Genomic DNA, 22610 nt, shown 5'->3' on the forward strand with positions numbered 1-22610 from the left:
ATAATCCACTATTAGGGATCATCTCAGTTCTTACGTGTTGAGTGATACATTGTCATTCATGATGATATTCCCTCACATTTTTCTTAAACCTTTTGTGTATTCTTAAATTTGGAATCTTTACTTATTTTTGAATAGCAAACCTCAGAAGTTTTAAAAGAGAGTGGTATTATCACTTATGTAATTTGGTTTTTTAGGATTATTTTATCACTTGGTTAGCACTAAAATGATTTGAATTTGCAAGGCATGCTCCTTAGAGTTTATCAGAGCAGTGGTTCTTGACCAGGGATCCTGGGAACACTAGAGGGTTCTCAAAGATTATTTCAAGGACTACTAGAAAATTTAATATTTCTAAAGAAGTCTAATGGGATTTTGTTTCCCTATGAAAAGGCCACTTAGGCTAATAAAACTGTCATCATTATTATTATTTGGTTTTGCCTAGATTATATCAATTCAACAGCATAATTTTGCATTGTTGTCAATAAAACATTTTATTCTTTGCATCCATGAGGAGAATATAAAAGGATTGGTTACCATTCTGGCTGATGAAAAAATTGATTATGATTTGCATAGACCCTTTTTAGGACTTTGTTAAATGTAGAAGATACTCTATACTTAGGTATTCCACATATGATAGTTTATAGTAAAAAAGGTACTTCAATCCAATTATTCTTTTCCATAAATATAACCATAAGAATAAAATACAACTTTAAACTTTTTCTCTTTTATAACAATGATCACATCTTTAGTGTCTTCTATATGACAGTCTGAGGCACTATTCACTCAGTCTCATTAATCTTGAAAATTATTTCATTCTGTTCTTATTTGTATTTCAATGTTGAAGAAATGGATGCATGAGTAACTTGCTCAACATTACCTAGTAAGTCAGCAGAAAATCTAGGATTCAAAAACAGAGCTGCCTAAACACGGAATGCATGCTATTTTGATTATTTAAAATTTTTTTTAACATTTATTTATTTTTGAGAGACAGATGTAGAGCTCAAGCAGGGGAGGGACAGAGAGAGAGAGAGAGGGACACACAGAATCTAAAGGAGGCTCCAGTCTCTGAGTTGTCAGCACAGAGCCCAGGGGGGCTTGAACTCATGAGCCATGAGATCATGACCTGAGCTGAAGTTGGACACTTAACTGACTGAGCCACCGAAGCATCCCTAATTTATTTGTTCTATGTTGCCTTCCTGTTTACTGTTTCATTGCTAGACACTGGGTAATTTTTGCTTTTTTGTGTGTGTCTAGTAATTATTTTATTTAATATTTGACATTATATATAAAAGAAGAGCAGATATTGAGGTAATGTTTTTTTACCCAAAACAGGCACATTTATTTTTCTGTCGACAGAAGATTGAGCTAAATTAGGAGCTAAGGCAGATTTGGGTTTTGTTATTGCCTTAGTTATCTTTAGTGCAGTACAGTTTCCATATTGCTCAGTGGGGATTGGTTTTTATTTTTTATTTTTTTGGTGATTGTTGTGAGGCCTTGAATGAGGGGGCATTTTCCTCTATATTCCTGCTGTATCCTCACCTTTAAGCAAGCCTGAAACACCTCTCTCGGAGGAGATCACTCTCCATTCTCCCTCCTAAGCAGTACACTGCTGTCTCTTATTACTTGATGCAAGCCTCATGGTAGTATTAACTGTTTTTCTTAAGTTCTCCTGGATCATCCTCAGCCCTAGGTTCTGTGTGTCTAAGCGTCATGAGTGGGGCTTTATTTCTGCATGCAGCTTTCTTTTAACAGAGTTGATTTCTTTACAAGTTCTTTCTGTTTCTTTTGAAGCTTTAAATTGTATAAATAATCATAATAAATATTTTTATGTGCTTAGCCTTTTCATCCTTATCAAGGACTTGAAACTAAATTCCAGTCTCTCATCTTTCATATAATTTTCAATTATCCTGAGTGGCTTCAGGTACCACATAAAGTTATTCCTGCACTTTTAAAAAAAGTTGCTCAATTTTACTGATCTTATTCTTCTGGTACAAATAGACACTAGAAATCAATCAATCAATTAATTGACTAATTATTGAAATATACTTGACATATAATGTTATTTTAGTTTCAGGTGTACAACATAGTGATTATACAATTCTGTACATAACTCAGAGCTCATCATGATACATGTGGTCACCATCTCTCACCATACAACATTATTACAATATCATTGACTATACTTCCTATGCTGTAAATTCTTTACATTTTAAAATTCTTTATTTTGCTCCATCTGCCTCTCTATTTTCCTTTTCATCATGTTAACTTAAATTGCTGGCCAATAATATAGAAAAACATGTGGATTGGAGCCACAAATTTCAAAAAACTTGCCCTCAATTGGATCCCCATTTTGTCTTTAAATTCCCCTATCCAGCTCCTTCTCTATTTATCTCAGTGGCATTTCAACTTTACTTATGCTCTACTTCAACATTTCCTCCCAAGCATTTTGCTGGAAATTAAGGATGTAATCAGACATAGTGATTGATGGATATTAACTGATCAACCATCCTTCAGTTCAGAATAGCATCTCATACTTGATGTATCTTGATGTGAATCTTCTTGTGTTTATCTTTTTTGGAATTTATTCAACTTCTTGGATATGTAGATTTGTGTCTTTTATCAAGCCTTTGAGGTTCTGTTAATTCTCTTTCCTTTCTTCCTCCCTCTCTTCTTTCCTTCCTTCTTTCCTTATTTTCTTCTTTCCTTCTTTCCTTCCTTCCCTTGCTTCTTTTTTCCTTTCTGTGCTCCACCAGCTAAATAATCTAAACTGACCTAACTTTAGATTTGCTGGTGTTTTTTTTTCTTTTTTTTCTTTTGGCTGCTCAAATCTGCTATGGAAACTCTCTTGTGAGTTTTTATTTGTTATTGTACGTTTTAGCTCTAGAATTTCTTTGGTTTCTTTTCAGGAAATTTCTTTCTCCATTAATATTCTCTATTTGTTGAGAATTTGTTATTAAGATTTCCTTTAGCTTTCTAAAAATTGTTTCTTAGTTCTTTAAATATATTTAAGACTATTTAATTAAAAGTTTTGCCTTGTAAGCCCAATGTCTATACTTCTCAAGGACACTTTCAATTAATTCTTCTGATTAAGTCATACTTTCTTTTGCATACTTTGTAATTTTTCTTGTAAACTGGACATTTAAAATATTATAATGCAATACCTCTGGGAATCAGATATTTCCCCCTCCTTAGGGTTTACTTTTATAGTTTGCCATAGGTTGTAATTGTTCATTTGTTGAATGAATTTTCTAAACTATTTTTGTAACATCTGTGTTCTTTTATGTGTGTAGTCTCTGAACTGTTTAGCTTACATTTAGCTACGTGTTGGCAGAATTTTCCTTGAATGCCTGGAGCCCCCCCCTCCAAAAAAGGAACAAAACAAGAAAAAAAGGGAAAGAAGAAAAAAGTAAAAGAAAGGAAGAGTGAAAACAAACAAACAAAAAGAATAGAAAGTCTTTGAGTTCTTGCAGATTTGCTTTGTGTTGGAGATGCTCCTTCAAGTCAACAAGGCTGTTTACAACTCAGCCTTCACCGTTATTTCCTGCTTGTGCTATGTCTAAAGATCTGTCAGAGGTGAAAGACTAAAGTCTTATTAAGTTTTACTCTAGGTATGTGTACTGTCCTGGTCATACATGCAACTTCCTATATTCCCCTGTTTAGATGGGTGCTTTTCAGTGCCCTATTATTTTAAAGAAATGCCCCTGCTTTTCTTCCCAGGAATTCAGTAGGTCTCTTGTTTGCCTCTCTATAGTAATCTCTTGCTTTTTGTTGCAGTGAGTTGCTTATTTGCCTTACACTGGTTTTAACCTCTGTTTAACCGCTGTGTTTTTCAGCCCTCTGAGTAGCTAGCTGCTTTTTCACCTGAAGGAGTTCTAAGTTAAGTGAAACAAAGTCAAACACCTTGCATCTCCCCTTCTGGGAGCCCCAGACAGGTCAAAACAGACAAATATAATTCTGTGAGAATGAGGTCTTCTTTACTCTTTCACAAACCAGGAACCAAATTCCCATTGGCTATCTTCAGTATCATTGTCAAGCTGGGGAGAGGCACAGGACAAGAGCAAGTAAAAATAACATAGAGTTTTCCTACCATTATAAGATTCCTTTTTTTCTTTATTCAATATTTACTAGATTGCCATATATTTTTGATTAATTCTCAGAGTTCTGACAGAATTAATTTGGACACTGTTTGCTTTTTCTGTGTTGTTTCTGTGGAAGGATGGGCCTTCAGAGTTTCTTACTCCACCATTTTTGCTGACATCATCTCTACAAATGGGTTTATATTTTAAAATGCTTTGAAAATCAAAAGAATGCTATTTCATGGCCTATGAAAATTATATGGAAATTCAGTGCCCAGTATTTATTGGAACATGTCCAGGCTCGTTCACTTAACTGTTAGCTATGTCTACTTTCATGCTACATTGTAGGGTTGAATAGTTGGGCAGAGATAGTTCTACAGCCTAAAATATTTACAATGGCCCTTTACAGAAAAAACTTTCTTGCTAACCCTAGTGTAAAGTATCTCAGTCTCTAGTTTTCTATATATTCTAACTATTAAGTTGTTGTTTTAGAAATCTCATTCAAAATTGTTTTGATTTGTTTAAAATCTTAGTTTGGCTTACAAGGTGCTTCTCAATTGACCTCAACTTGCTTTTTAAACCTTATTGCCCATCCCTTCTCCAGATTCATTCTAATTATTTTATACTTCTTACTCTTTATTTTTCATAGTGTTTATGCATTGCCCCATATGCCATTATTTCTTAGAATATTCTTTCAAACTTTTTCACCTGTGAAAATTTGGCTGTCTCTGGAATAGGTTGAGTAATGGCTCCCCAAGAAATATGTTCATCTGGGACTTGTGAAGATGATCTTATTTGGAAAAGGGATCATTGTAGATGTAGTTAAGGTGAGGAACTTGAGATAATATCTGGATAGAGTAGACCCTTATCCAATGATGAGTTCCTTTGTACAAAAAGAGAAGGGGAAAAGACTCACAGAAGAGAAGATGATGTGAAGACAGGCAGAGATTGGAGTGATGTATCTATAGGCTAGTAGCCATCAGAAACTAGGATTGAAGCATAGAATGTAGTCTCTCTCAGAACCTCTAGAAGGAACTGAGCCTACCAACACCTTGATTCCTGACTTCTGGTCTCTAAAATGGTTAGAAAATAAATTTCTGTCATTTCTAGCCAACATTTGAAGTAATTAGTTAAAGCAGCCCTCATCCTTTAAGGACCTGGATGAAAGGTTACCTAATTGCCCTACACATAGAAAAAATTATTTGCTCATTCCTCTTTTGTATTATAACATTTACCATGTTACACTTTAATCTATGTATTTAAATATTTGTCTTCTCTAATAGCTGTGAACTTGTCCAGTATAAGAACCTAACACTTTTGTCCTTCACCCTTAACATGTTATCTAGCCTATAGTAGTACTCAGTGTTTATTGAATGAGTGAATCATAGTAGAATATCAAGAGATGTGGAAAGCATTACTAGGAGCCAGATTATTAACATACTATATTTGGTTCTGACACATAAAAGCTTTGTCATATGCCACTTTGGTCCTCAGCTTACTCATCAATATAAGAGTGGGATTAAGGCCTTTCCAACTTTAAAATTTTGAGATGCATTATCTCTTTTGGGTGATTTCTTTCAGTCATTCTGTTTCTATGATTGAATCTGGAAAATGATATCTTTTAGATTTTTCAAGGCAAGCTACTATACTATTAACACTGAGGATGCTTAAAAGGACTTTAAGGGTGCCTGGGTGGCTCAGTTGGTTAAGTGGCATACTTCCGCTCAGGTCATTATCTCTTGGTTCGTGGGTTCAAGCCCTGCATCAGGCTCTGTGCTGACAGCTCAGAGCCTGGAGCCTGCTTCAGATTCTGTGTCTCCCTCTTTCTCTGCCCCTCCCCCTCTCGTGCTCTGTTTCTCTCTGTCTCAATACTAAATAAAAACATTAAAAAGTTAAAAAAAGGACTTTAAATATTCTTAAATATTTATTTTTGAGAGAGAGAGAGAGAACACAAGGGGGGCAGGACAAAGAGAGAGGGAGACACAGAATCTGAAGCATGCTCCAGGCTTTGAACTGTCAGCATGGAGCCCGAGGCAGGGTTCAAACTCACAAAATGTGAGATCATGATCTGAGCCCTCCAGGTGTCCCTAAAAGGAATTTAAAGATTTACGTCCCTTCTTTTGGATGTAAAAATTGGATGTAATGTGATAGGATATGCAAAAGAATTTCTATTGATACAGTATACAAATTTCACTGCCTTAAGAGTTGAATTTTTATGCTTTGATAATGAATCTAGCTTCAAAAGTAAATTTTTTCAGAAAATATATTATAATAGTAGTTATTGGTCATTTGAGGTGTACATGTTGGTACTTTAAAAATAGATGTATATAAAATATGTGGAATTTATTATATAAATGGCAAACTCAACTGTAATATGCATAACTAATCTATTATTTGTAATCAACTCTGAAAAGGATTTTCATTTCATGTATATTTCAAATTATGTACTTTTCCTGTCTTGTCTGTTTTCATTACTTCTGTTGTAGTAAAATGCTAATACATCAGTCAGTAGACAATATATATACACTTGTGTATCCCCATATTAGGAAAGCAAGTTAAAAGCCAAAAAAACATATTATTTATACATTATTTGCATCATTGAAGATGCACCTTTATATAGGCCCTTTTTCACAGTGCTATTAAAACTTTGACTCATCAAATCACTTACAAGGTAATTATTACAAGGTAATTATCCCCACAGAGAGAAAAGAAAATAGAATTGTCAGTATAGTATAGAATCAAGGCTAAAAGTGAAATCACTAGCTGAATTTGAGTCAGAGGTTGAGAACCCAATTGCACAGTAAAGTCAAGTGTTGTTATGAAAAGAAATTAGGAATTCTTATAAAAGTTGCTTAATTTTGGGAGCACTTGAAAACCATTCCACTAGCTTAAACTGGAAGGAAACCCAGAAATCCCTTGCATTCCACATTTAGGTCTTTTCTCCCATCTTGTTCTCAGAATTCTCTTACTATTTTTCAATACAACATATTTGTATTAAGTATGTTATGGGGCACATGGGTGGCTCAGTTGGTTAAGCATCCAACTTCCTCTTAGGTCATGATCTCACAGTTCATGAGTTCAAGCCCTACGTCGGGCTCTGTGCTGATGGCTCAGAGTCTGGAGCCTGCTTCAGATTCTGTGTCTCCCTCTCTCTCTCTCTTCCCCTCCCCCACTTGCCCTCTGTCTCTGTCTCTCTCTCTCAAAAATAAATAAACATTTAAAAAATATGTTATGTATATGGATCTGTACCACTGGTCACAAGAATAAAATCTGATCTGATTCTTAAATTCAAGAATCATGTAGTCTTTCTTCTTGATCATGTAAGACATATACAGTATAGATATTTTCTTGTTATGAATCTAAGTGACACAGTTTATAAGAGAGGAGGAAAAACAGTGATCAGTACAGATCAATGTTTTGTGAAGGCCTCCAAACAGGAGATGAAATCAGAGCTGGGCCTTCTGGGATGGATAAGATTGGTGTGGCAGGCAGAAGACAAGAATGAGATAAAGAGGCAAGAATAAGAGTAGCATTCATGAGGACACTGGAGAGATACACTGATAAGTGAATATTAACTATAGGGTGGAGTCAGGCTGGAGAGATCTGCATTTAAATCATCCTAGAAATACAGTGTTGTTCTTTTTATTTTTAATATTTTTTTATTTATTTGTATAATTTATTGTCAAATTGGCTAACATGCAGTGTATACTGTGTGCCCTTGGTTTTGGGGGTAGATTCCCCCAATTCATTGCTTACGTACAGCACCAAGTATTATCCCAACAAGTGCCCTCCTCAGTGCCCATCACACATTTTCCCTTCTCCCCTGCCCACCCCCCATCGACCCTCAGTTTGTTCTCTGTATTTAAGTGTCTCTTATTGTTTGCCTCTCTCTCTCTCTCTGTTTGTGTTTTTTTCCCCCATCCCTTTCCCCATGGTCTTCTGTTAAGTTTCTCAAGTTCCACATATGAATGAAAACATATGATATCTGTCTTTCTCTGACTGACTTATTTCACTTAGTATTATACCTTCCAGTTCCATCCATGTTGCTGCAAATGGCAGGATTTCATTCTTTTTCATTGCCAAGTAATATTCCATTGTATGTATAACCCACATCTTCTCTATCCATTCAGCAGTTGATGGACCTTTAGGTTCTTTCTATAATTTGGCTATTGTTGGAAGTACTGCTATAAACATTGGGGTACATGTGACCCGATGAATTAGCACATCTGTATCCTTTGGATAAATTCATAGTCATGCTATTGTTGGGTGTTAGGGTAGTTCGATTTTTAATTTTTTTTGAGGAACCTCCACACTGTTTTCCAGAGCAGCTACAGCAGTTTGCATTCCCACCAGCAGTGCAAGAGGGTTCCCATTTCTCCACATCCTCGCCAGCATCTGTTGTTTCCTGAGTTGTTAATTTTAGGCACTTTGACCAGTATGAGGTGGTATCTCAGTGTGGTTTTGATTTGAATTTCCCTGATTATGAGTGATGTTGAGCATCTTTTCATTTGTCTGTGGGCCATTGGGATGTCTTTTTTGGAAGAGTGTCTATTCATGTCTTCTGCCCATTTCTTCACTGGATTATTAGTTTTTCAGGTGTTGTGTTTGGTAAGTTCTTTATAGATTTTGGATACTAACCTTTTATCTGATACATCATTTGCAAGTATCTTTTCCAATTCCATTAGTTGCCTTTCTGTTTTGTTGATTGTTTACTTTGCAGTGCAGAAGCTTTTTATTTTGATGAAGTCCCAATAGTTCATTTTTGCTTTGAATTCCCTTGTCTTTGGAGACATGTTGAGCAAGAAATGACTCAACATGACAGAGATGTCCACACTCACTACTGTTGTTTTATATAGTGTTGGAAATCCTAGCATCAGCTATCAGACAACAAAATGAAATAAAAGGCATCAAAATTGCCAAAGAAGTCAAACTTTCATTTTTCACAGACAACATGATACTCTACATGGAAAACCTGAAAGACTCCACCAAAATGCTGCTAGAACTGATGCATGAATTCAGAAAAGTCACAAATCAAAATCAGTGTATAGAAATCAGTTGCATTTCCATACACCAATAATGAAGCAACAGAGAGATCAATAAGTCAATCATATTTACAACTTACAAGAATGATAAAATATCTACGAATAAACCTAACCAAAGATGTAAAAGATCTGTATGCTGAAAACTATAGAAAACATATGAAGGAAATTGAAGAAATACAAAGAAATGGAAAAACATTCCATATTCATGGATTGGAAGAATAAATACTATTAAAATGTCAATACTATCCAAAGCAATCTACACATTCAATGCAATCCCAATCAAAATTGCACCAGCATTCTTCTCAAAGCTAGAACAAACAATCCTAAAATTTATGTGGAACCACAAAAGACCCTGTATAGCCAAAGTAATGTTGAAAAAGAAAACCAAACTGAAAGCATCACAATCCCAGACTTTAGCCTCTACTACAAAGCTGTAATCATCAAGATAGTATGGTATTGGCACAAAAACAAACACATAGGCCAACAGAATAGAACAGGGAACCCAGAACTGGATCCACAAATGTATGGCCAACTAATCTTTGACAAAGCAGGAAAGAACATCCAGTGTAAAAAAGACAGTGCTGAGAGAACTGGACAGCAACATGCAGAAGAATGAAAGTAGACCACTTTCTTACACCATTCACAAAAATAAATTTAAAATGGATGAAAGACCTAAACATGAGACAGGAAACCATCAAAACCCTAGAGGAGAAAATAGGCAACAACCTCTTTAGACCGATCGGCCACGCTACCTACATGGCAACAACCTCTTTGACCTCAGTGTTGTATCTTTTAAAGTCTCAGGGAAGATTGAGCTCCTTACTAACTGAAATGACTTCATGGTTCTTTGAAGTAGAAAATATCTTATGAAGCTCAATCCCCAGATTTCTAAAATCTTGGGAATAAATTATTAGGCCTACTTATATTTTCACTTGTACATATGTCACAAGTCTCCCTGTATGGGTACTTAGATATCTCTTATTGAATTTGGGATGGCACATTCATTTTTGACATTGCAGTGCACTCCAAATTCATTTAATCTCACTCTCTTCCAATGTTTAAATTATTTATTTACTTAATTAATTATGGTGTGTATTTACTTATTTATTAATTATGTAACTATACTCGCATTTATATTTTTTTATTCTTTGTGGGAATGTCAATTGACATATCAATCTATTAATTAGTTAATTTCCTATACACTAACCCACCATAATCTCCAAAAGATAATTGAAGAATTCTTGGATATTGCAGGACCTGGATTGGGAATCATGGCCTCCAAAATTTCCATATCTCCATTAACATCCCTGGTACATTTCCTTTTATTGTTTTCTGCTGCAAGAGAGCAATTTTCATCTACCGTTTGAATTGACTCAGGAACATGAGAAGAGTTTATCTTATTGACAGTAATTGTAAGGAAGAATGAGGGGCAACTGTTACAGACTTTTTTCTTTCAAAGTAAGGTCATTTCAGAATTTAACCTCATCTCAATAAAAATTTAAAATGCAAATATTCTATGACATTTGAGGTCTGATAGATTTGAACCAGCAGAAATAAAAATTAGAGAGCATGGGCCATATTTCTTGAAGATGATTACTCTCCTGTGAAGATGAATTATGCTTTCTCACTGTTACAGTCATGCTGTATATACTGAATTTGACAACGTCCACTAAATAGGAGGAAAAAGAGGGCCTTATCTTGTAATCCTTGGGCCATGAGGTTTATTTGTTACTCTTTCTTCAAACTGTTGTGGAGTAAATTCTACTTTGCTTCTATTTTTGGGAACAGTGGTCATTGACAGGTTGACCATGTACTTTATTATTTAAACCAGCATACTTTTAAAGATAAAAAGGGGTGCCAAAACTTAGCAGGCATTAATTAATCTATAAGAAGAATAACTTGGTCTGCCCAGGTTGAACCAGACATATGGTCACCTTCTGCCTAAAGGGCAAGCCTTTTCTATCATGAATTGTTGCTGTGAATATCATCTTCGTGGCCCAAACTCTATGCTGACACTCTTAAACTCTTCATTTTAGAACTATGAATCCATGATCCCTAAGTTTCCTCCATTCTTAAACTTTTGAGAGCAGCATAGTATAGCAGTTAAGAGCATGGTCTAAGGAACCAGAGAGCTTTAAGTTAAATCCTAGCTGTGACAGTTATTAGCTGCATGATGTGGGTAAATTACTTCATCTCCTTATGCCTAAAAGCTAATCAACAGCCTTTGTGCTCATTTGTGTATTGTAAGGTGCTTTGACTTGGCTTCTCTCTTAGGGACCTTCAACATGAAAATACTTCAGTCTTCCCTTTTGGACTCATCACTCATAATGCACTACCCAGAGAAGCATCCCCTAATTTCCTACATGGAAGGCATAAACCTGTATGCCAATTTTCTGACAAATGAGTAGGAGAGGACAGGGCAGTGGGTCCTACCATTCAGATCTCTATTTCCCTTCTGCTCTCCTGTGCAAGATGACGGAGGATGGGCAGTTTACTGGCTATGTGGAGTTAATGAGGGGGCCTGAGTATCTAAATCTTAAACTTTAACCAATTCTTTATTTTTAGCCTCACCCTCATCTCTACATTTGGAGGTAGCTGGTACATTCAGTTTTTGGATATGGGTTCTTTGATATAACTGAAAATTGCCTATAGATTTTTTCACTGACAACTTAAAATTCAACTTGCTTTAATCTTTTCAATTATTTGCTTTTTTAGCTTACTTCTCCCCTTCCCCCATTTTCTCATTTCCTACTCTCATTGCCTTAAAGATTTATGCCTTAAAAATCTGTTTATTGTCACTTTACTGAGGTGTACTGAGGGAACAAAAGTAAATGAGTGTGTTCAATTTACCTTCTTTACCTAGATTGAAAGAACATTTTTAATTAGGTTTTCCCTCTTGTTAGAATGTAGTAAGGAAGTTGGTTTTGGTATAATATCTTTGCAGAAATCTCTTATTAATTCTAAAAATGAGTCTGTAAATTCTCTCAAGTAGTTCTGTATCTAATTAACTGTACAAATCACTCCAGTCTGGTTTCTACTCCCAACACTTGACTGAAATTGCTCTTACTAGGGCCACCAATTTCCTCAAAGTTGCTAAATCCAGGGGACACTTTTCTGTTCTAATCACTATTTGTGTGTGTCAGCAATATCCCATACAAATCACCCATTCTTCCTTGAGGTCTTCTACTTTCTTAGCTTCTTTAATATCTTATCCTTCCAGTTTTTCTTATGCTTCCCTAGAGACTCTTTCCCCTTGATGGGTTCTCCTCCATAAGCCACTTGGAGTTTCTTAGCACTTGTACGCAGGCTCTTTTGTGCTGCCTTGTTATCATCACCATCACTACCAATAACTATTATTGTTTGTATTGTATTGTATTATGTTGATTATTACTATATAAATAGTTTTTGTAGCTCCCACATCTCTTCTAGAATATCTGACTTTTATACCATAAAGCTTAAAAAATCAAGTCTGTACTAATTTCCTAATTGTTCAAACAATCAACAAATCGACAGGCATTTCATGACTTCAGGGGTAGGAAAAATGAGATTTAAGCAGGAAAAAATGTTAATTCCCAGAAATGCAGACAACATCTAAAAAATTCTGGTGTTTCAATCTCCAAAAACTTATCAATAATAAGTTTACTTCAAAATTCCAATCTGGGTTTATAGGTGGCCAGCGAATGGTTTGGTTTGCTGGGGCCAGCTACAAGAATCAATATGATAGTCCTATGGTATTAATGATACAGCATGGTGTGTTGATTACTAAGTGCTTCCATGGTGAACTGTATTGGCTGATTTGGCCATATGAAGGATTTATATATTGGTATACATTCAATATATCTGAATGGCTTAAATGAGCTTATTCAAGTATGGAAAACAGCATATTATTAAGTATACAAAGCACCTCTTTTCTTGAAAATTCTGAGCTTTAGTGAATTACTTATACTCAAAGGATATATCTGTTTCAACCAGATGTGAAGTTATGCACATGGTCTAGGTATAAGACCTTTGTCATATACATATCTATATCTAATCTGCAACATATTTCCCATCTGTATCCTGCATTCTAATCTTCTTACTGATGTCTTTTGACAGAAAGTTTTAAACAGAAGTTTTAAATTTTGATGAAGTCCAATTTTTCAATTTTTTAAACTAATGGTTACTTCATTTTGTGTATAGATTTTCCTGATCTCTGAAGACTGGTGCCTTTCCCACATGGTCCCATTCTGCTTTGGGATTTCTCTACTATTCTGTTCTGGTTATGTACCAGCTGCATTTCTCACTCCAAGTTCCTGGAAGGCCAGGGATGTGTCTTTTTACTGTGGCATTTGCAATGCGCAAAGGAGTTCTTATTAAGTACAAGGGGTGAAGGAATATCTCAGATGGTGGATAAGGCAGATGAAGATAACAGATGTGACATAGTAAACTTGATTCCTTTAACCTACCATCATTAATAGAAGATTTTTGGTAAATATTGGATTTGCTTTCCATCTTGGTGTAACATTAATTTTTTTAATGTTTATTGATTTTTGAGAAAGAGAGTATGGGGGGCAGAGAGAGTGGGAGACACAGAATCTGAAGCAGGCTCCAGGCTCCCAGCTGTCAGCAGAGAGCCCAATGCGGGGCTCAAACTGAGAACTGCTAGATCTGAGCCAAAGTCAGATGCCTAACCTACTGAGCCACCCAGGCACCTCTTGGTGTAATATTTTAATACATAGACCTATATTTATTGTGGAAATTTTAGGAAATAATACAGAAAAAATGAAATTATTTATTATACTACATTCTATAGCTAATAACTGTTAATATTTTGACGTAATTTCCTTCCAGTCATTTTTAGTTGTTTAGGTGTCTTACATGCTATTTAAAAATAAAACTTATATCAAGTAGTGTATGCAGTTTTGAATTTTAATCACTGTTTCTAAATAACCCCCCAAATAAATCCATGCACAAGATGTGACCAAAAATAATGATAATTAAAAAATATAGACTCATATTTTTATATCCAAATAATTATTGCTTCCCTCAGAAAGCCAATGAATTTGCAGTTGCTGAAACATTTTTGGGCCTACTCTTTAGAATTATTTTTAGAGCCAAATAAATGTAATTTATTTAGAATCACACTTCATTTTGATCCAAAACTTATCCATTTTTTTCGACAAATACTTGTTGATTTGTAGCTACTATTTAAGGTTCTAGAGAGTCAGTTGTAAACAAGACATAGTTCTCTCTCTTCTTGGTTATTTTTTATTATTTAATAATTTTAGTAATAATTTTCCACTCTCAGAAAATTGTATCCACAAAGGATGATTATTTGCTGTGATTAATGATATTTAAAATAATACATTACTATTTATTAAATAAATATAATTCAAAAATTTCCTTATTAATGGCATACATATAGTTGGAATAAGTCACTATTTTGAAAGTGAAAACAGCAATTGTGAATGAGGCTAGGTAAAATACAAATTTAAGAAAACTGGTATTATTATTTTATAGTGTCATATCACATAAAAGTGACAAATAAACATTTTTTAGTGATTTCCATTCAGAACTGATAGCTTTTGTGAAGTTAAATTTGAATTTTGAAGGACAAATATATACAAAGAAATGAATGATGGGGAAATTTTTCTTTTTCTTTTTTGGTGGGGTGAGAGGTATAAGCTGAGGTATGGGAAAATGCAAGGCTTATTTGGTTAGAAAAAAGTATGAATAGGAGAATAAGATGAAATTTTATCAGTAGCTTTCAATTAAGGATCACATAAGAATTACCTACAAGGGGTGGCTCAGTCGGCTGAGCTGAGCGTCTGACTTTGGCTCAGGCCATGATGCCCAGTTCGTGAGTTCGAGCCCTGTGTTGGGCTCTGTGCTGACAGCTCAGAGCCTGGGGCCTGCTTCAGATTCTGTGTCTCCCTTTCTCTGCTCCTCCCCCACTCGCACTCTGTCTCTCTCTCAAACATAAATTTTATATATATATATATATATATATATATATATATATAAAGAATTACCTACAAAATTTTCAAAAACATGCCTTTGCTGTTCTGATAGCTCATTGGGCCTATTTGAGACAAAACTCTCTTTCTCTGGTCAGGTGCTCCCCCACTTTAAGGAAGAGTAGGAGTGGATACACATAGTTACAATGTTTTGCTCAAATGAATCCCTTCCCCAGTCAGTGGACTTTAGTTTCCAGGTTAAGGAATTTCGACCTTCTTCTATTAGCAACTGTGATAGATTGTAGGTTTTGAACCATGCAGTTCAAAGGAGAAGGGCTATGTTTTAGGTAGAGCAGTGTTTTGGTGGTGTGCCAGAGAGTTAACAATCATGTTGTAGCTTTTCTGTTACAGAGAAGGCAGGAACTCAATATGCTGCTTTTAAAACAGGAATAATCGTTTAATTTCTTGTGTATACTGTAGTAATATAAAGCCCTTTCTAATGAAGGCTTTTATTGGATATGAAAATTTAGATGTGTTTCCTTCTTAATTTTTCAAAAATTGACTGTGAGCCTGTGCAAGTAGGTTATTGCTGTTATTAGAACTGTTATAAAAGATGGCTATTTTAAGCAAATAGAACAATCACCTGTAATGCTTATGCCCTCAACTGATGAAAGACCCAAAGGGAAGAAATTCAAATTCGTTTCCTATATTGCTTAAGCATTTTCTGAGAAGAGAGCATCAGTTCAAGGCTTAAAAAGGATGAAAATAAGTAACACTTAGCTCAGGTCATATAGTTGGTTTTTATGAACTAATTAATTTGGAATAAAGGTAGTATGTTGTGTCACTTCCCCCAATTTGTTTGCTAAGCTGAGGCAAGGAACAGATTCTTGGTGTCTCAATTTTCCCTTCCATAGGAGTAGGATAATATGCCATTTTACACTTCTCATAAGATGGTTCTGAGAATCTTTTCAAATGATTATTTTCAAATCATATAGCCAAAACACTGGATAAAGGTGAGCTTCCATTTATGTTTTATCTTCTTTTTTACCTTTATAAATTTTTTTAGTTTCATTTGCTATTAGTGCAAATGCAAAACAGAAACGAAAATTGTTTCTTCACATTTGGAACAAATTTCAGGGCTTCAGGTGAAAGGAAGTTTGTTGTATAAATATGCTTCAAATGACTTAATACTAATTTGTCTACTTATTTGGACTTGAGAAAAAGTTGCAAAATAATTACTCTTCTTATATTATATGAAGAATAAATTAGAAATATCTATAAACTACCTGGCTTTGATATTCTTAAAGAAAAGCATAAAAAAGATGATATTTTTAGTATTCAGGGAGTACATACCAATTCATTTATTCAACAAATATTTTAGCCCCTATTATGAACCCGACATTGTTTTAGACAATGGCACACAGCAGGGTATAAGACAGACAATAATTGTGGCCCAAAATGTGCTTCCAGAATAATTGTGTTTGCCCTATTGTCTTTATTTGCATTTTAATATTTTAAAAATAAACGTTTGGACAGTTGTGACAGAACAATATGTAGCAAAATGTATGTTTTCTGGTCTATCTGCATGAGTCCGCAAAGCCTTTGATGATTTGTTTGCTCATGGAAACTGATGCTTTTGGTCCTATGTCTGCATATATAGTTATAGACTAATTAATCATACCAATAAAACAATTGAATGTATATTAAATTTGGCTTTAGTTCTTTTAAAATGTTTTGTTTACTTTAATAATCATGTTTTGTAACGATTTTGAGTTTCTGAAAGAAAGAGATGTTATTGTATATTTTTTATTGCCTTTACTTCAGAGCATAAAGTTTTATGAAGACACAGCAATTTCTCTTGATTTAAGCAATGTACAAACAAAATTGGATAAAGAAACTGAAAAATCTCACTGGGGCTTGAGTTATCTTGCTGAACGTTAAATATAAGAATATAAGAAATGCCACATTAGATTAAATTAATTGGCCATGGAACATGCTGTTTTATGGAAAAGCATGGTATTCGCTCTCCACAACATTGATCTACTTGAACATAATTATATTTCCTTAGTAATACATTACATATCAATTTTCCACAAATCAATTTTCTACAATGGCCTTCTTTGATCCCATTTCTATTTTCAGTCAGTGCTACCTCTTCAGTTATGAATCTATTACCTCTTATGTATGCTTCACTTACGTATTCCAATAACTGTGTAAACTCTACTTTTCAAAACACCCACTCCAATACACTATAATTTGGAATATGTGCTGACTTATCCATCTCTTTCTTTAAAAAACTTATACTTGCTCACTTTGAAAAGTCTGAATTTTTAACTGATTTTGTGTGGAAAATTTTATATCCTTTTGCTCATTTAAAATCTAGACCAGTTCCTCTATGATGTCCTTTATGATTGGAGGCAATGAACACTGGGCATACATTCCTAGGAAGAATGATCACGATTTTTTGTTTATGGATAATACTGCTTTATTACCACAGAAAAACACTGAGCATTTTTTGTCTTTATTGTCACAGCAGCACATTAAATCATTGTCTTGAGATACTATGTTGAATATTCTTTTAATTGATCTCCACTGCATGTTGTATGAAATAGTTTCCCAAACCAAAATGCTCATAACACTTTCCATTGTGCTATAAATCACATACTGAAAGTAATATTCTACACTACCAGCAGTGAATAAATATTCATACTGACAGCATTTTTGGATTCCTGTACATTTAACATTCTTTGGACATGTATAGATTGCTCTATGTGCCTATATCAGTGTATTCACCTATATTTGTTAATTTGTATGTAACTCATCCTCTTAGTAACTTTCTTCAGTCCTACTAATAGAAACTTCCCTTAGAAATGTGTACGTTTTTTATATTTTTCCTGCCTTGGTAAAGTTTTAATTTCCAGAAAGAGAAAGTATATTTGGCTGATCTTGTCTTCTTATTTCTCAATGCCTTCCTCTTGCCTTGTTTTTGTCTTAGTGCCTTCTAAAGTTGGTCTTAAATAATTATCAATAAATTTAATTAATAATATCAAATCAATACATTTGAAATTAAAATTTTTCTTAACACCTCTATTGTATAATTTATACATATGTATAGACCTACTATGTCAAAATCCCCAAGTTTGTCTTCTTTAAAATGATTTGTTTCAACCAGCCTGAATGTGTAGTTTTTACTGGACTGTACTGAAAACAAATAAATCTGAATATTTAATTATTCTCTTAGTAGCAGATTCTTTTCCAAGCCATGTGAATGCAATATATTAAAAAAATATTCAGGGGTGATGGTGGGTGTGCTGAGGTGGAAGATGCTGTCAGGGAGGGAGACCAGACAGGGCTCCAAAACAAGTGAATGGGTCTGGAAGGAGCAGGAAGGAAAGGGCCAAAGCAAAAATAATAATAATAATAATAATTTACATTGAAGCTGAATGTGGACTTCAGAGACATTTCTTTCTCTAATTCTGCAAATCATGCTTAATGTTTTATATATGCACAGGAATCTTTGTATATTCACTGTATCAATGAAATCTTCCAGGAAAATCCTATTTAGAGCCTATCTTACTAAAATAGCATTATTTAAAATGAAACTTAAATGGCTGTTAGAGAAAGTGCGATATTACGATGCACTGTGAACACCTTTGACTTGGTCTTCTTAGAGCAGACATCTTCCTAAGAGCACAGACAGAGAATCATTTTACTCTCTGTGTGAAGATAGAAACTTCTTCCTATCTTCCTTGAGTAAACATACTATTATTTCCAGAACCGTGAACATTTAGGTATAAAGGCTATTACCTGTTTCACTGCATTATTTATGGAAAAAGAAAAAAAATCCTATCCTCTTTATGTTGTCTAATTAAAGTCCAGAAAAATCTGACACCTGGGGGAAAAGAACATAACCAGAACAAGAAAGAGGATACGTCCTTGACAGGAAGTGTCGTTTTCATTTCTAAGTTTCATGGAGTGCACTAAAAGAGTATTTAAAACCACCACATGTGTATTGTCACTTTCAGATGGATGTGACACCAGCCTATAGGAAAATGATGACATGAACAAGGTGATTATACAGGGACCCACATAAGTTGATCTTTCTTCTCTGCAGATGACACAAATAGAAAGCTTTGAGCAAGAGTGGAAAGGCACACTGTCACTGTCTTCCCCTCTGAAGAAGCTGGGACACATTCTGCTCAGCCAACATGTTCCCAGAGGAATGTGATTTAACTTCCACTTTTCACACAGTAAGAAGCAACACTGGAGACCTGTGGGGCTGGTGATAGCAGCCTGGGAGGAATTTGGATAAGTGTTTTTCACTCCAGTGTTTTCATGTGACTTGACTCTCATCTCAATTTAGTTACATCTTGACCTGGAAAATGCAGCCAATGTTTGCCTCTGTTCATTTGGCTTACCTTGATTCATCATGTGTATATTCCTCCTTCCCCTACTCCCACCTCATGCAGCCTTATCCCTGCAACCTACTAATAGACTTTATCTAAATGTCTACACATGTATTAACTCTGTCTCTCTCCATGGGGACTTTACTTCTAGGGAGAGAACATGTATTTGGGTCCTTGAAATATATACAAAGAATATTCACCTAAAGCAGCCTGAGAAGCTCCCCACTCCTTTCATCAGATCTGTCTATTCGTATATCTGGCAGCTTCTATAAGAACCCGCCGGTAGTAGAGGATTTAATATTTCTCACTTCTCCCTAGGTTTTCCCCCCCTTACCCCTCCATCAAACCACTGATTTTTATGCATGAGATAATAGACAAGCCTTGGGTGACCTGTTTTTTCCCCTCCCCCCTCCCTCTTTTTTCCTTGCGGTAAAATAGTGCTGAAGAAAGAGGGCACTAGTGCACAGCCCAGATCGCATCCTTGCACCGTCTGGATTAGAGCTGAGGCGTCTGCGAACCGAGCGTGGCCCGAGTGGTGTTCTGGCCCGAGGACCACAGCGCTGTCTACCCGGACTCAGGTACCTCTCAAGTCCAATTCTCCAAGCAGACCCAGGTGAGCAGACACCTCCGGGCGGTGAAACCCACCCACAGTGGCAGACATAGTCCCAATCTATGGGATTTCCTTCTGGTCTCAGAGGCATCCCCGCTTATTTTTTCTTTTAGTCCTGCATCCCTGGGAAGCGTCGGGACCGTGGATGCCTGGGTTGCCTTTCTCCCGCCTAGCTCACCTCTTGGGTTCTTGCTCCCGCCCGCTCCCTTAGCTCGTTTCTCGTCCGACTCTCACCTTGAGAAACGGAGCCGGGGAGGAACGAGAGGGAGGCAACTTCAGCCCCACAGGCGGCTGAGATTTGGCGCCTCTGCCCCTGAAGAGGACGGGTTTGAATGTACCTGCAGGAGCACTGACTGTAAGGCAAAGAAAATGAGAATGGAGGAGTGGTGGGAGGTGAAGGAAGGGGTGTGTGTGTGTGTGTGTGTGTGTGTGTGTGTGTGTGTGTGTGTAAAGAACGCAGGGAGGAGGGTTAAAAGAGCGAAGTCAGGGGTGGGGAGGGGGTGTCAAAGAATTGCAACTCGCTGGTCAAAGCGTCCCCTCCAGGCCCTGCCGGGTAATGTTTCCGCAGCTGGACTGAGCACTGTCCAAGGTTCTGAAGGCAGCAGGGCTTGAGCTACCGCTGCAAAAGCTACCCAGAAGCTCCTCTCCATTCCCTTTCCAGAAATGTGCAAAGCCAAAGGTCCCGATTTAGGCAGGTGCAGGGGCCCCCTCCACCCACTCTTTCCACCCTCCATCGCGGGACTCAAGTTACCTTATCTGCACCCTTTCCCCCTGAACATCTACAGTAAGCCTGACTTCTTGGGTGTGTGTATGGGGGGGGGGGTGTGGGAGACATACCAAACTCCAACATGCTGAGACTTTACCAGGCGTTGCCTTAGTAACTAATATGGATTTCCTCAAGCTGGCAAATTATATTTACTACTCGGGGTTCTATGTTGAGGTCTTTTGAACCCCTCTAATTTAAAGTAAAAGGTGCATTTCTTTCTTGCGTTCATCTTGAAGTAGTGCTTCCACCTTCATAATGAGTTTCCAAATTTCTTCTGGGAAAAAGTTGATCTTTTCAAATCCGGAAAGTTCTCTTAGGTTGGAAGACCTAGCTCCTCCTCTCCTTTATTACCCCACCCCCCAAATCTGTGAGTGTAATGGGTATTTGGGGACCTGGAAGAGGCTTGGAGCTGGAGGAGGGGGAGGGTCGGCAGGGCTCTGCACCTCCAGGGACCTATGAGGGCACTGCGGGCAGGATGCACCACCTCCTGCCTTGACCACAGCTATCTCCCGAGCTGAGCTGTCCCTCCAGCCGATATCACGTCGTGGTAAAATGAAATGGACCGGGCAACTATTAACATCACTGACCCAGAGTTTTGAAAAAGGTCTTGTGATAACAGAGCTTTGATTTTCTTCCTTTTTTTTGTCGGCAGCGTCCAGCTCACATCTGCCACCACGATGCCCATTGTACTCTTTACCAGTTTACTTTGATGCGCCGGTGAAGAAGGGGGCTCGAATTCCCCTTTTAGAAACGTCTCCAGGACACGGAGGTGGTCGTGGAGGACTAGGTGGCGGAGGCGGAGGAGGGGAAGGAGGCAGGGGTGCAAGCGGCGAAAGTGTTGAACTAGCGGTATTGGCGAGCGGACTGAGCAGAGAGGCAGGCGTCGGGTGTCTGTCTGCGTTGTGAGAGCGCAGAGCCGGCTGGCAGGAGCACCAGCGTGGGAACGCGGTAGCAGGCTGTGGAACGCGTCCTCAGCACAATGATCCGGCTCCTCTTGGTTTTTTACCCAGCGATCTTTTTGGAGCTGTCCCTTCTTCCCAGGGGACCTGTCAGGAAAGTGCTGCTGGCGGGAGCCTCGTCTCAGCGCTCCGTGGCCAGAATGGACGGAGATGTCATCATTGGAGCCCTCTTTTCAGTCCACCACCAACCTCCGGCGGAGAAGGTGCCCGAGAGGAAGTGTGGAGAGATCAGGGAGCAGTATGGCATCCAGAGAGTGGAGGCCATGTTCCACACGTTGGATAAGATTAATGCAGATCCGGTTCTGCTGCCCAACATCACTCTGGGCAGTGAGATCCGGGACTCCTGCTGGCACTCTTCCGTGGCTCTGGAGCAGAGCATTGAGTTCATCAGGGACTCTCTGATTTCCATTCGAGATGAAAAGGATGGGCTCAACCGGTGCTTGCCTGACGGCCAGACCCTCCCCCTAGGCAGGACTAAGAAGCCTATTGCGGGCGTGATCGGTCCGGGCTCCAGCTCCGTAGCCATTCAAGTGCAGAACCTGCTCCAGCTCTTCGACATCCCCCAGATTGCATATTCTGCCACAAGCATCGACCTGAGTGACAAAACTTTGTACAAATACTTCCTGAGGGTTGTCCCTTCTGACACTTTGCAAGCAAGGGCAATGCTTGACATAGTCAAACGTTACAATTGGACCTATGTCTCTGCAGTCCACACAGAAGGTAGGCATTGCATCTGGGAAAGAAAGGTACAGAGGAAGGGAATATATTGCATGATGTGCCTTCATGATCATAGTACTGTCCCCGTTTATTTCCTGCAC

General features: G+C 37.2%; 1 protein-coding gene across 3 annotated transcripts in view; it reads left to right on the plus strand.

Moving 5' to 3' along the window:
- The first annotated feature begins 21667 nt into the window (after nucleotides 1-21667).
- GRM1 (glutamate metabotropic receptor 1) overlaps nucleotides 21668-22610 on the plus strand; it is a 401855-nt gene continuing 400912 nt past the window's right edge. For all 3 annotated transcript variants that reach the window (XM_029945287.1, XM_029945289.1, XM_029945288.1), the window contains exon 1: nucleotides 21668-22512. In XM_029945287.1, coding sequence (XP_029801147.1) covers nucleotides 21813-22512 — 700 coding nt within the window. In that variant the 5' untranslated portion in view covers nucleotides 21668-21812. The remainder of the gene's footprint in view (nucleotides 22513-22610) is intronic.

This window comes from Suricata suricatta, chromosome 7 (assembly GCF_006229205.1).
Source record: "Suricata suricatta isolate VVHF042 chromosome 7, meerkat_22Aug2017_6uvM2_HiC, whole genome shotgun sequence".
NCBI lineage: Eukaryota > Metazoa > Chordata > Mammalia > Carnivora > Herpestidae > Suricata > Suricata suricatta.